The following is a 13814-nucleotide window of genomic DNA, read 5'->3' as shown; positions in this document are numbered from 1 at the left end:
TTGGACTTCGAGGAGGCAGTTATCATGACATTTCCGTCATTTGCGCAAAAACAGAAAAAAATAACAAAAATAATTTAACGGACCGGTTATGGTTCCGGTGTTATAAATTTAATAGAATTTTAATACGGTTTACAGTTTCGGTTCTACTAAAAAAACTGTTATGGAACGGTTATCGGTTTTGGTTTCGGTTCGATCCGGGTTCCTGATTTTAATACGATTGTTGATCTTAAAAGATATATTTTTAGAGAAGACATATTTCCAAAATATAAAATCACGTACATATATGTGTATAAATTAATATAGTTTTAATTAAAAGTCTAAAAAAAATTTATTGGCATTGCTATGATAATCAAAAATAATATTTGTTATATTAAAAAGAATTTTATTATGCCTAGATATATTATATTAGTGAACTGCTTTTGACAACTCATTAAAATAAAAAATCATACAAATGTCATTAATTACAATACCTGTATGTATATAACTTTATATTCAATTCAGCAGGAAGTTGTGATCAATTTTTTACAAAAGCTTGTATATATTAGGCGAATTGATTTAAAAAATCACAAAATTATCATTTTTTTTAAATTACAATTTATTTATAATTTTACTTTTACAATGTACATATATTTAACATATAAATTTAACTTTTATTATTTGAACGATAAATGTAGATATATATAAAACGTTTACATAAAATAATTATACATATATTAAACAAGTGAACAAATAAAGTAATGAAAATTATATTTATAATATTCTTATAGGATAAAACGTAAAACAAAAAGTATACACATAGTAATCCTTATAACAAGTTATAATGAATTATTTGTACCAAATAGGAGCAACTAAAGGAAATTAATTTTTAATTTTTAATTTTCAACCATAGTTGTAGTTTGCTCATTTGCATATGTTTCGTCGAAACTCTCTCTATGCCGAATAAATAAATATAAATAAAAAAAAAAAAAATAAATAAATATAAATTTAACTTATTTGAATGATAAATGTTAGATATAAAACATTTACACATTTAAAATAATATTATACATATATATTAAACAAGTGAACAAATAAAGTAATGAAAATTAATATGTTCATGATATTCTTATATGTATATGTAAAACAAAGAGTCGATCTATACATAGTATGTAATTTTTATAACAAATCATAATGAATTATTTGTACCAAATAAAAGCAATTAAAAAAAGGAGATTTAATTTTTAATTCTTAAGCATAGTTGTAGTTGGCTCGTTTGCATATATTTCGTCGAGACAATGCTGAATAGATAAAATGTTGTACAGAACATACGGGAAGGTTGACGTCGGTCCGAGAATGTGTAGGCGAACGTTGCATTCTTCTAACAAATATAACCATTTCAATTTGGTGCGATTTTCTACCGTCATTGCCTATAACAATTACACAGTTGTCTTTTATATTTATATATTTAGAGTAATTTTAAATCTTGGATTTACTTATTATTCATTATTTTACATATGTGCCTTAATTTTAATTCGTTTTATTTTCATTATTTTATTGTTTTTGTATTAATAAAAAAATTTATACATTTTTACATTAAAAGGCTTCTGGGTCCTCATCGCGGTCATGTTAGATTGTAACGTCAGAAGGCGAGGTACGCTAAAAATTCTTAGATGTCATTTCGAAATAAAAAAATATTTCGATAACACAGCACTTTAGATAGCTTTTTAGCACACACTCTTAAAATACCTCGAAAACTATCCTTTTCCCTTTATAATCAATCGACAGCTATATAAAATGACTATATATATAATAAAATGATGAGGCTATGTAATAATGGCCGCGTTCAGCAGACTCAACTGCTAAGTAGCAATCAAACGTGATTGGTTTCTACTTTCAGATCCAGCCAATCAGCATCGGAAAATTGCTCAACTGTTGAGTCTGCTGAATGCGGCCAATGAGTCCGTCTGGTCTTTGCATATGCGCAGTCATTCCGCATAACAAAGTTTGATATCACGATTATTTTACGGTTGTTGATTGACTGTCAAGGGAAAAGAATAGTTTTCGAGGTATTTTAAAAGTGTGCTGAAACCATTTGAAATAGTAGTGTTTCATCGAAATATTTTTTTATTTAAAAATGGCATCTCTCTAAATTATGACCGCGGCGAGGACCCAGCAGGAGCCTTAATTTGTGTGTGTGTGTATATATATATATATATATATATAGATTACCTGAAATTCATCAGCTGTATATCCTATAACTCGCTCTGCGATATCACCGGTCAAACGACATCCTATGAGATATCCAGTGTCATCCTTCAAATTGACTTTTATATTAAACTTTACAGTGTTTAGTGGCGCCTGGCTTCCATTGCCCGATGGGCAATTCAAGTTCATACAAGACTCTTTCACATCCGAGACAATCTTTTTACACAGAGCGCTAAAAATGTAAGTAAAAACGTGTAAAAATTAAGAATAGCATTTGTTAATTTTTTTTATTACTGTTTGATTCTAAATGAAATGCGAGAAATGTGTACCATTTTATAGATATCACATCTTTGAGCGAACTATCCAAATTTATTTCAGTCACCGAAGCCTTATTCACAATTGTTGCGAATTGTAATCTCTCGCTTTTCGTATTATTCACTTTTTTTTGTAACTTCTCCGTGATTTGTTGTATTGTCATTATGGTCGTGATGGTGTTTGCTATATTAATATAAAATTAATAATAATAGTAAAATAAAATATACATATTTTTTAATTATTGCACTGAAATTCTATGTTCATAAATAGAAAAAAAATCTATATTTTTCATAATTTTACTATGCTTATATTTATATAGTGTTTAAATGATTTATGCGTCATTTACACACGCTTCCGTTAATGATTTAATAATAATTATAATTAATTGTATGTACTACTTTAAAATATCATATAAGCACTACTAGTTTACGCTAATGTTATTAAATTTATAAAATTTACAAATTAATAACAAATAATTTACAAAATTTATAACAATTTATATTATAACATCAGCGTAAACTTTTGCATTTATATAACATTTTAAAAGTTATTGATTATTTTTGAAATACACGCCTATTAAAGGGAACATATTAAGATTTAAATCAAATATGAATCTATATATATAAAAATACGCTGTACACTTATTATCTTTATATTAAACGATATAAATTGATTATTGTTCTTACGATTTGGTATAATGACCGAGTCATTGCATATGAAATCAGGATCATAATGTTGTATCGCACTTATAATGCTTGCGGCTTCAGGAATGTCCGGGCATTCTGTGATTAGCGTCTTTCTTGCTGCGTATAATAAAAACAATGTTGCAAATGAAATAACATTTTTTTATCTATAACATTTATGCAGTGTTTCGTGAAAGTATTCAAATGGTTTCACTATATTTATATAAACGTATTATTCTCCGCGAATACGTTCGCGAAGCACTGTGAATTATTTTAATATTAACAGACCGTATATGATTTCTCAAAATCAGATTTCCAAGTTAAAAAAGATTATTTTATTCTAAAATAAAAAAAACCATTTATTCCAAAATAAAAGAATAAACTTTTTTATAAGAATCACTGATTATTAGTAATGCGCATATTACTATATAAACAAAATTTAAAATTATAGTATAAATATTTATCATAATTTTAAATTAATATAGTAATATGTAAAATACGTTTAGATTGTATAATATTACAGTAAAAAAATTGAAATGTAGATCTTCAACGTACAAATATTTAACGCCATTTTCTTTTTATAGTCATCGTATGCGATGCGAACGTCAACCAAAAACAATATCATCTGTTTCGGTTCCCAAAAAGCGGATCTTTCTACCCAATCTTTGTCCCATAATACCAACGATACCGTATTATTATCCATTGATTCATCCGTAACTTCGAAACTGCGACATGTTAAAGCTCGTCCCTTTCGAGTAATTATATTACGCACATCGCCGATCTACAATATATATTTTAATCAATAAAAAATTAAATTATATGAACACGAAAACGATGTAACCTTATTAAAAGAGTAAAACTTTGATATTAACATTATTGAAAAATATTTAGATTTGTTTATTATATATTATTTTATATACAGGATGTCTGGTAATTAACTAACCAATGCTTAATAGATTCCTGGGATCATTTGGAGACGATTTTTCCTCAACGAAAATATCGAGGGAAGCCATCATTTTTTGCATGTTCCCAATTTTTGCCATCATGTATCTTTTTGTAACTAAGGCTTAAATAAAAATTCTATTAAAGTAAACTCTACTTGAAATTAATTGAAGAATATGATTTTGTTAATATTTTATTTCCACATTAATTTGCGAAAAACCCTTTATTTTCAATCGCTTTTATTATAACTCGAAAATTATTGGTGCCTCGACATTTTCACTGAGGAAAAATCGTCTCTAAATGATCCCAGAGGAATCTATTAGCCTTAAGCGTTGGCCAGGTAATTACCAGACGTTCTGTATATATATGTATATAATTTATTGTTTTTTATAACTTACAAACGTGACAACAACGAGAAGGTCAACTGAGCGATCACATAAAGACTCGATGTTATCCAGAATGTCTTTCAAATTTTTCGCGAACGTCACGCTTTTGAGAGGTTGCGTTAGCAAATTTTTGTATTGTTCACGAGTAGGAGCATCGTGATTATGTATGAGAGCTGTACCCTCGTTCACGATCAGAGTGAAAGGACTAGAAGTCGATGGTACGAATTGTTCATTTCTATCATTAGACTGGCGTTTCATAATTCTCGCGCTTATCACTTCCACTATAAAACAAATATTCTCTCATTAAAATTCCTCATTTTTTTGTATAAAAATACTGATCACAATTCTATTTTATCTGTGAAAACTGATATAGCCATATTAAAATTGTTCATATTCATATAATATGTGTATATATAATTTATATTAAATAAATTTCTGAAAATTATGTAAAATATATATATAATCTCGGGTAAAAAGTTTAATATATAATCTAATATAAAAATGTATTATGATAATATAAAATGTAATTATTTATATAAAAAAAATATATAATTATATATGTCCGTATATGTTTTCTTTCTTTTCTACTCTACTATCTGTTTTTATGTACTAGGTATCTGCTTTATGTAGAAAAATTAGTAAGAAGAATAACTTTTTCCGTATTAATTTTTTAAGAATATATAAATTTTGGAAAAGTGAGAAAAATTTCCGTGAGAATTAATTGATTATATATAATTTATATACGATTATAGATGCGCAATGTTTCCTCATTCTTTTAAACTTTATTTTCTCTAAAAAAGAAAAAAGCTATTCAAATTAATTTTTAATAATTATTTTTATTATTTTTCTTATATAAATGAATAAATATGAGCATATTTTATATATAATTATATATATTTATATTTGTGCAACTATAATATATATGGACTTTATTTTCCCAAGATTATTAAATATATATAATATATATATATAATTAAGTAATATGTGATTTTGAGATTAATTACTTATATATAAAAATACTGTCTAATATATATAAGTTTTAATTAATATTTCCCAATAATATATAGCTTCATAAAATGTAATTATTAACTAATATTAATTATAAAAATAATATAATAATTTATTTATATAGAATTTTATGTATGTATATATGTACATTTTTATTTATTTATTTACATACCTACAGATCCGATTTTAAAAGTGGACGATATTTTTTTTACGAATTCCGTACTCCCCCACACTGTGACATTAATAAAATCTTCTTCAGTATCCCGTAAAGTAAATGTCCACACACTACGTTCACCGTTATTAACTGCAATGATCGATAAAATATAAAAGCCCGAAAAAATTCCATTTATAATCAAATATATAAATACATATACATTAATTATATAAAATACATTAAATAAAATAAATACATTATATATATATATATATATATATATATATATATAAATAATAAAATACATAAAATTATATAAAATACATATATAAAATATGTTTTTTCTCTTGTATAATCTCTATATATTCAGAAATGTCCTTAAATGTAAAAGAGAAACAAAAGAAGAATAATTGAAAAATAATTAGAAGAAAAACGTTTGCATTATTTTTTAAAATGTAGTAATTTGAAGTAATAAGAAGAAAATTTATACATGATAAATATGATAATATACATATATATAAACAATTTTTTCTTACTTTTTGAAATGTTACTTAAAAAAATAATGCAAAAAAATTATTTTTTAAATTATTTGTCAATTAATCTTTTTAATATTTTTCTTGAGTATATACATATATGTATAGAGATGATTATACAAAAGAAAGAAAATATATATGGATATATTTTATATTATAATTATATATATTATAAAATATTCTAATTCTTTTATATTTATAATTATATATATTTGTATATTTAATTATATATATGGACTCTTTCTGGAAGAATAACATTATTTATTTTTTTTATTTGCTGTAATAAGATTTTATTAAATAGGATTATTAAAAAAGAATTAAGGAATTCGATAAGCATATATGCAATTTTTTAAATTCATCGAAATGAGTAGATCAATAAATGGGATAATTTAATTAATATAATAATACATTTTTCCTATTATATTAAAAACGATAAAATTATTACAATAAACTTTCTTTATATATGTGATATTTTTGTATAAGAAAAGACGGGCTATAATTTATTTCTAAATTTTTATCACATCAGTTATATTATCTAAAAGACAATATTTAATAATACAATCAAATACCATAATACATGCAATTATTCTAAAAGACAAATAAGGAGAAACTGTGTGTTTGAATACATACATTTTGTTCGAGTGGCGGTAAATGTTTGAACGTTTGCACTGTGTATAATTATGCCAATTATAAAAGTATTTGGCATTTCTTCCTGCAGCGATTTTATTTCCTGCCTGTACAGAAAGGACATGTTTCGCGTTCAGTGTTATATCGACTATCAATTCAAAGTAAAATATAAAACTACGATAAACTATACGATAGTGCTTGCGCACGTGTGACTCAAATTTTACGAGTTAAATCGCTCTCGATGCTGCCAACATTTGATCAGTACAAACATGTGTTCATAAGAACAGTAGTAAAAGAGTTTGACTATAGGTCTGTTTGTTTTGACTGAACTCGTTGCACTAGTTCAGAGTTTATCTTTTTCCTTCCAATGTCGAGCAAAAAAGATAGACTCTGAACTAGGAACTAGTGCAGCCAGTTCAGTCAAAACGAACAGACCTTTTATGATTGGTCAATTCGCTTAAGCCCGTATCACATTATGCATTGAAAATTGAAGATTGAAAATTAAAAGATTAGAATTTGATATATAATATAAAATTTAAATATAGAATTTAATATAAAAATTTATAATACTATAAATAATTAAAATAATATAACATACTAATAATATATATAGATTTATGATAATATTATTAATTTTGTTATTCAAGAGTAAGAAGTAAAGAGATTTTTGCAAAAAAACAATATATATATGTCTATAAGAATAACTCCGAAAGATTATTATATATTAATAATCCATATACTTAAAATAAGAAGAATTAAGAAATAATAAGTAATTTTATAATATCAAAAATTAAAAAGATTAATCTCTAATTATAAAAAATTGAATTCTAAATTGTCCACTTTTTGAAATTGGACTAATCAAGATAAATAAATTTTTGTGACTGCTTGTCCTGATTTTAATTTTTAAGGCACTGCACACAATAAAGAAAATATTAGGAATAGGAAAAATTAAATAGGATGAATAACAATATATAAGATTTTTTTATATTAAAATATAACGCATATATGCAGTCTCTATTATATATAAAAAAAAAATAAAAGATTAAAAAATACTTTTTAGATGTTCAAATTAAGTATAACTTTTTTTAAAAAATTTTCTTGAAAATGTTCTGTTTTTTTGTAAATTATTTTGTATTTTGTAAAGATTTTATATTATTATATTTAAAAATTATATATATTAATATATTTTCAGTAATAATATATTATTAATATAATATATATATTATTAATAATATAATATTAATTTTATTATCAATATATATTCTTATTACATATTTAACATAATATATATATATCTAGATTTTTCGTTTCCTTGTTTTGACAAATAAAATAAAATTTCTAATTCTTTTATTCATAATTCTTAATATAATATATAAGTATATTATTTTTTCCCTATTGTGCGCAGGCCGTAATATGGAATCTCAATGCACAGAGTGCGAATTCAAAAATATGTTGTTTGACATTAGGCGAAATGTTTTTGCTAGCGCAGATTGGCGACCCTGACTGGTGATGATGCTCCATGCATTGACGATTCGTCGTACTACTTATGGTTTAGTGACGTCTCGCGAGAGAAAGAGAGTGATTTAGAATTGAAATTTCTCGCGTGCAGTTAATGAATCGGGACTTCTGAAAAAATATCACGGAAATTTTCGGTGAAACGTCGTCATGGCTGACAATGAGCAGAAGGCATTACAGTTGGTTGCGGAGGCCGAGAGAAAGCTGTCATCGTCGAAGGGTTTCTTCGGCACACTGTTCGGGTAAGTTGCTGATCGATTTATTGCTTAACTCATCTCGTTTGGAACCTATAAATTTCACTCCTCTCGATTTTATTCGCGCGTTCTATTATTCTATATCACGAGAAATTTTTTATTACGACGAACAATCGTTTATAATACGCTTTAAGTTTTCATCATCTGTAACATGATTTCTGTATGTCAAGTGTGATTAGATATATATACATGTATACATATATATATATAATACACATGTGTCATTGTCATTATATATACAGGGTGTCCGGTAATAGTCGCATCAACCGTCGTGTGCAGATTCCTGGGATCATTTGGAGACGATTTTTCCTCAGCGAAAATGTCGAGGGAGGTCATTATTTTTTGCATGTTTTCAATTTTTGCCATCATGTATCTTTGTAACTAAGCCTTAAATTAAAATTCTATTAAAGTAAACTCTACCTAAAATTAACTGAAGAATGTGAATTTATTATTATTTTATTTCCACAAGGCTTAGTTTGCGAAAAACTCTTTATTTTCAATCGCTTATAACTCGAAAATTATTGGTGTCTCGACATTTTTGCTGAGGAAAAATCGTCTCCAAATGATCCCAGGAATCTGCACACGACGGTTAATGCGACTATTACCGGACACCCTGTATATGTATAATGACATTATGTATTTCTAATATATATATATATATGTGTGTGTGTGTGTGTGTGTATTAATACATATCAAAATATATATCTATTAAACAATAATGTTGTTGCACATGAAACAAGAATTCTTTGTCTTTTGAAAAACAAAAATAAAAATTAACTTTGTTTAATTCTGCAGAAGCTCATCAAAAGTTGAAGAAGCGGTAGAATGTTATCAACGAGCAGCGAATTTGTTCAAGATGGCAAAGAAATGGAATTCAGCGGGAAAGGCATTTTACGATGCAGCAGATTTACATGGAAAGGCTGGTGGCCGCCATGATGCAGCTAATAATTATGTAGATGCTGCCAATTGCTTCAAAAAATCTGATACAAATGGTATAATTTTTGTAGGAATAATTTTAATTAGTTAAAAAAGTGAAGAACATGAAATAATAATATAAAATTGTAAAATAATAATGACTTATATTACTCATATTTCTCTTATTAAAGAGGCGATCAGCTGTTTGTTAAAAGCCATCGAGATTTATACTGACATGGGCCGTTTTACAATGGCAGCAAAGCATCATCAAAGTATAGCTGAGATCTATGAAAGCGAATCAGTTGATCTGGAACGTGCAGTACATCATTATGAGCAAGCCGCAGATTATTTCCGTGGTGAAGAAAGTAATTCCTCTGCAAATAAGTGTCTCCTTAAAGTTGCACAGTACGCTGCTCAACTTGAAAATTACGATAAAGCCATTCAGATCTATGAGCAGGTAAAAATTAGAAATATTTATAGTATAGTAACAAATTATTAAAAATATTTTAGTTTTTGTAAACTTGATATAAACTTAATTTTAATTTAAACGTTTTTACTTTATTTATCTGACAGGTTGCTTCTGCATCATTAGAAAGTTCTTTACTGAAATATAGTGCTAAGGAATATTTCTTTCGTGCTGCATTGTGTCATTTGTGTGTCGACTCATTAAATGCCCAACATGCAATTGAGCGTTATCAAGAACAGTATCCGGCTTTCCAAGATTCTAGAGAATATAAATTAATAAAGGTACGTTTTTGTGTTAACTTTGTGCCTTAATATTTTATATATATATATATATATATATATATATATATATACACACACACATACATATATATATATATACACATACATATATATATATACACATACATATATATATATATATATATATGTGTGTGTGTGTGTGTGTGTGTACAAAATATATACTTATGTTTTACTTGATAATTTATGAATATTATATATCTGCAGACACTGATAGAACATTTGGAAGATCAGAACCTTGAAGCTTATACAGAAGCCATTAAGGAATATGATTCAATTTCAAGATTGGATCAATGGTATACAACAGTATTATTACGTATTAAAAAGCAAATTAACGATAACCCGGATCTACGCTGATCAGTTGTTTCTTATCTATGTTACTTTTTGGCAACAATATTACTTCAACTCCATGTATATTCTTTTTTGAGTCGCATCCTGCTTTTAATGGAAACAATAGTATTTTATTTTTAATGGCTCACATATCGCCTTTTTGTGGGCTATAATCGTTCTCGACAATTCTCTATTGTTTATATTAACATTTTTTAAAATCTTTACGTATCCACGAAATTGTGAAAGTTTATAATCTACAGGAATATGAGACAATTATTTCAAACATCACAGTCTATAATATATTTGTGTATGCGTGTATATCCTTTCTTTTTTAATATACATGCTCATTTCCAGATATATTGGTTATAATAGTATATCCAATTTTGATTTTTGTTTTAAAATATTAGCCTAGAATCCTTATTTACTTCATACACACATACACAACTGATATTCTTGTTACTTTAACATTATTATAGCTTTGAAATTACAGTGTGCAACTATAAATAACATATTAGATCAATAAATATCAAATTAAACTTTTTTATTTACTCTTATTTTTGCTTTTTGGATAATTTTATAATGAAACATTTTTCTAAATATATATTTTTTTATTTAATAATAAAAAGCAAGTATTGTATATGTTATTTTGAATGTAAATAATTATATTTATTGAAAAAGAAACTTTCTTTATAAAAACTATTTTTTTGGATATTTTATAGTGAAGGAGTTATAATAAAACATGATATCATTTATCACTCTTGCACTGCCAAAGCATCAAAGTAACAAGTGTAATATACAGTTAACTCACATATTTTATGATTTTCTTCTTTGTTTTATGTTTACTTCCTTTTCTCTGATTTTTCTATCTCGTATTTATTTTATTTTAAAATATGGTTGCTGTTATTTAAATTCACAACTTGTACATATATAGTTTCAATTAAGGACATTATTAGCAGAAACATGATGCATATTTTTTCCTAATATAAACTAAAAATATAATATGTTATTCCACAATAATGTAATGTTATCTAATCTAATTTAATTGTTATCTAATCTAATTATTTTTTGTTTATGGAGATAAATATCCAGCATAAAAAGGTGGATACAAAATAAAGATATTTATAGTTGGAATATACTGCAAATTGATATAGATTTGAATATAGATTTTTCTGTATATTCTTTTTTATATTATTTAATAGTTCTGTAATCTTTTTTTATGATATATTAATTATAATCATAATTTTATAATAAGCTATGATAAAATTTATCTGATTTTATTACAATATTTAAAAAATGTATAAAACATTGACATTAATGGTTATGAAAGCTTCGAATATATTATTGTCAAAGTAGTTTTAAAGTATGCACAAGTAATATTTATTATTTAGTGGGAACGCTCGAAAACAACACCTGAAATTGATTTAACAATTGTTGCATTGAAAATCTTGCATTTTATATGTAGACGCATCATATATTGATACAATATACATATTTCAAGGATATATAATAAATTTCTGCTGTTAATTAGAGATAGATAGAACTATTTACACATATATGAATAATGAAATGCATTAACATAAGCATATGTATACTTATTAAAAGATAAAAGGGGGATGCATATAATAAAAATTTCAAACTCTATAAACATAATGTACATTATTTTCTGAAAGAAAAACAAGATGGAAGCAATATATGAAATCTTTATGTACAACTTTAATTTAAAAAGTCTATATGATAAGTGACATTTTAATTAAAATGTTTCATAATATATACCTCATATGCATTGTTATTATTAAAAAAAAAATTATATTTTATAATCACTAATGCATTTTACATTCAGACTTTATATGTTTTGCTTAACATTAGGTATTGTTTACTCAGAGTTTAGCAGTGTCAATATAATTATGTGCATTTGTTCATTATATGTGCATTCATGCAATTTGCGTTAAATAAACATGCTTGTAAATAACAAAGATGAAAGATCATAATATACATTTATCTAGTTATATTTTATACAGTCGATAATGCTTCTATCTTGTAAATTTACTTATATGTCATATCTCTTTCTCTTACAGTTTAAGTAAGCCTAAATAAGCTTAGAAATTTACATTTATTTAGCATAATCTGTATATTAATGATAGTTGATAATTAAACGACAAAAAAATTTTTAAAAGCTGAAACATCAGAGTTCAGAATTTCTGCAAACAATATACTAGCATAGTTAATTATTCCACATAAACCGATCGTTAGTCAAGAATTTATTCGGCACTATGTCATATATATTTTATATGTTTTGATAATAAATTTTTCTTTTGTTTTATATTTATATTATACGTATATTTATATACACTCACCCGCAAAAAAACAGAGTAAAAGAAAACGTCATCCATTTTGTAACATTTTCTTCAAAACTGTATAACTTTATCGAAAAAGTCGTTGAAAAATTTTTTAAATATAGATTTGTTAAGAAATTAATGAGCTTAAAAATTCATATTTTTCTGTACCGATTCCCTTGTGTTATGCAAAAATTTAAAAAAGAAATTTTTTTCATTTTTTAACGTTTATCTTCAACGTCCGTCATTTTGTAAAACATTTTTTATAATACAATTTTGATCTTTTTAATTATTAAGAGAAATATTCAAGCTTTAAGTTAAGCTTTGATTCATCTGAATACGATGATTTTTCATTGAGTTATCGCAATTCAAATATGTCAAAAAATTTGTGCTAAAATAGTGGCCTATTTTTTTGCGGGTGAGTAGGGAAAACCCGTCTATAATAGTTCCCCAGGGTAAAATGGTATCCTGTACTTATCTCTCAGATTAGTGTTGTTATCTGCGTGTATGTTATTTGTAATCCATATTTTATTTATACATAAATATTGACTTTTTTCTTCGTGTTTCTCGTGCTCTTGATTTTTATTTTACTTCCTTACTGGACAAAATTCTATTTGATTGAACGTGTACTGATTCTACCCTTTTGAATCAGGAATTCGCACAGATACGTGTTGTTAAAAGATACTTATATGATAATTTATGTTGTAATTAAAATCCTATTAACGTTTTACTTTGATCAGAACGATGTTACAGCGTGTATAATCTGTATAATCCTTGAATTCTGCGATGAACGAACTTAACGATCCGTTACATGTATGTACAACATTCGTCTTGTCTTGACTTATTCGCAAATAAACATTAAATTACTAT

At 25.6% G+C, this 13814-nt stretch overlaps 2 protein-coding genes across 2 annotated transcripts; one reads left to right on the top strand and one right to left on the bottom strand.

Moving 5' to 3' along the window:
• Positions 1 to 721: 721 nt before the first annotated feature.
• On the bottom strand, positions 722 to 6956 carry Hdm (meiosis specific with OB domains hold'em). Its single transcript, XM_083056031.1, has 8 exons — positions 6836 to 6956; positions 5691 to 5822; positions 4523 to 4791; positions 3738 to 3963; positions 3186 to 3302; positions 2514 to 2682; positions 2209 to 2416; positions 722 to 1406 (listed from the first exon to the last, which is right to left on the bottom strand). The coding sequence occupies exons 1-8, from the start codon at positions 6954 to 6956 to the stop codon at positions 1221 to 1223; spliced, it is 1428 nt and encodes a 475-aa protein (XP_082912157.1). The 3' UTR covers positions 722 to 1220.
• Positions 6957 to 8337: 1381 nt separating this feature from the next.
• On the top strand, positions 8338 to 13507 carry Alphasnap (Alpha-soluble NSF attachment protein). Its single transcript, XM_083056045.1, has 5 exons — positions 8338 to 8589; positions 9397 to 9593; positions 9708 to 9973; positions 10090 to 10263; positions 10489 to 13507. Exons 1-5 carry the CDS (start codon positions 8498 to 8500, stop codon positions 10636 to 10638), a joined length of 879 nt encoding a protein of 292 aa, XP_082912171.1. The 5' UTR covers positions 8338 to 8497; the 3' UTR covers positions 10639 to 13507.
• Positions 13508 to 13814: the final 307 nt, after the last annotated feature.

Source organism: Prenolepis imparis, unplaced genomic scaffold, assembly GCF_030444845.1.
Source record: "Prenolepis imparis isolate NDT839.2.m4 unplaced genomic scaffold, iyPreImpa1.0 SCAF_2, whole genome shotgun sequence".
NCBI lineage: Eukaryota > Metazoa > Arthropoda > Insecta > Hymenoptera > Formicidae > Prenolepis > Prenolepis imparis.
This window is presented reverse-complemented; position numbering and strand designations above follow the sequence as displayed.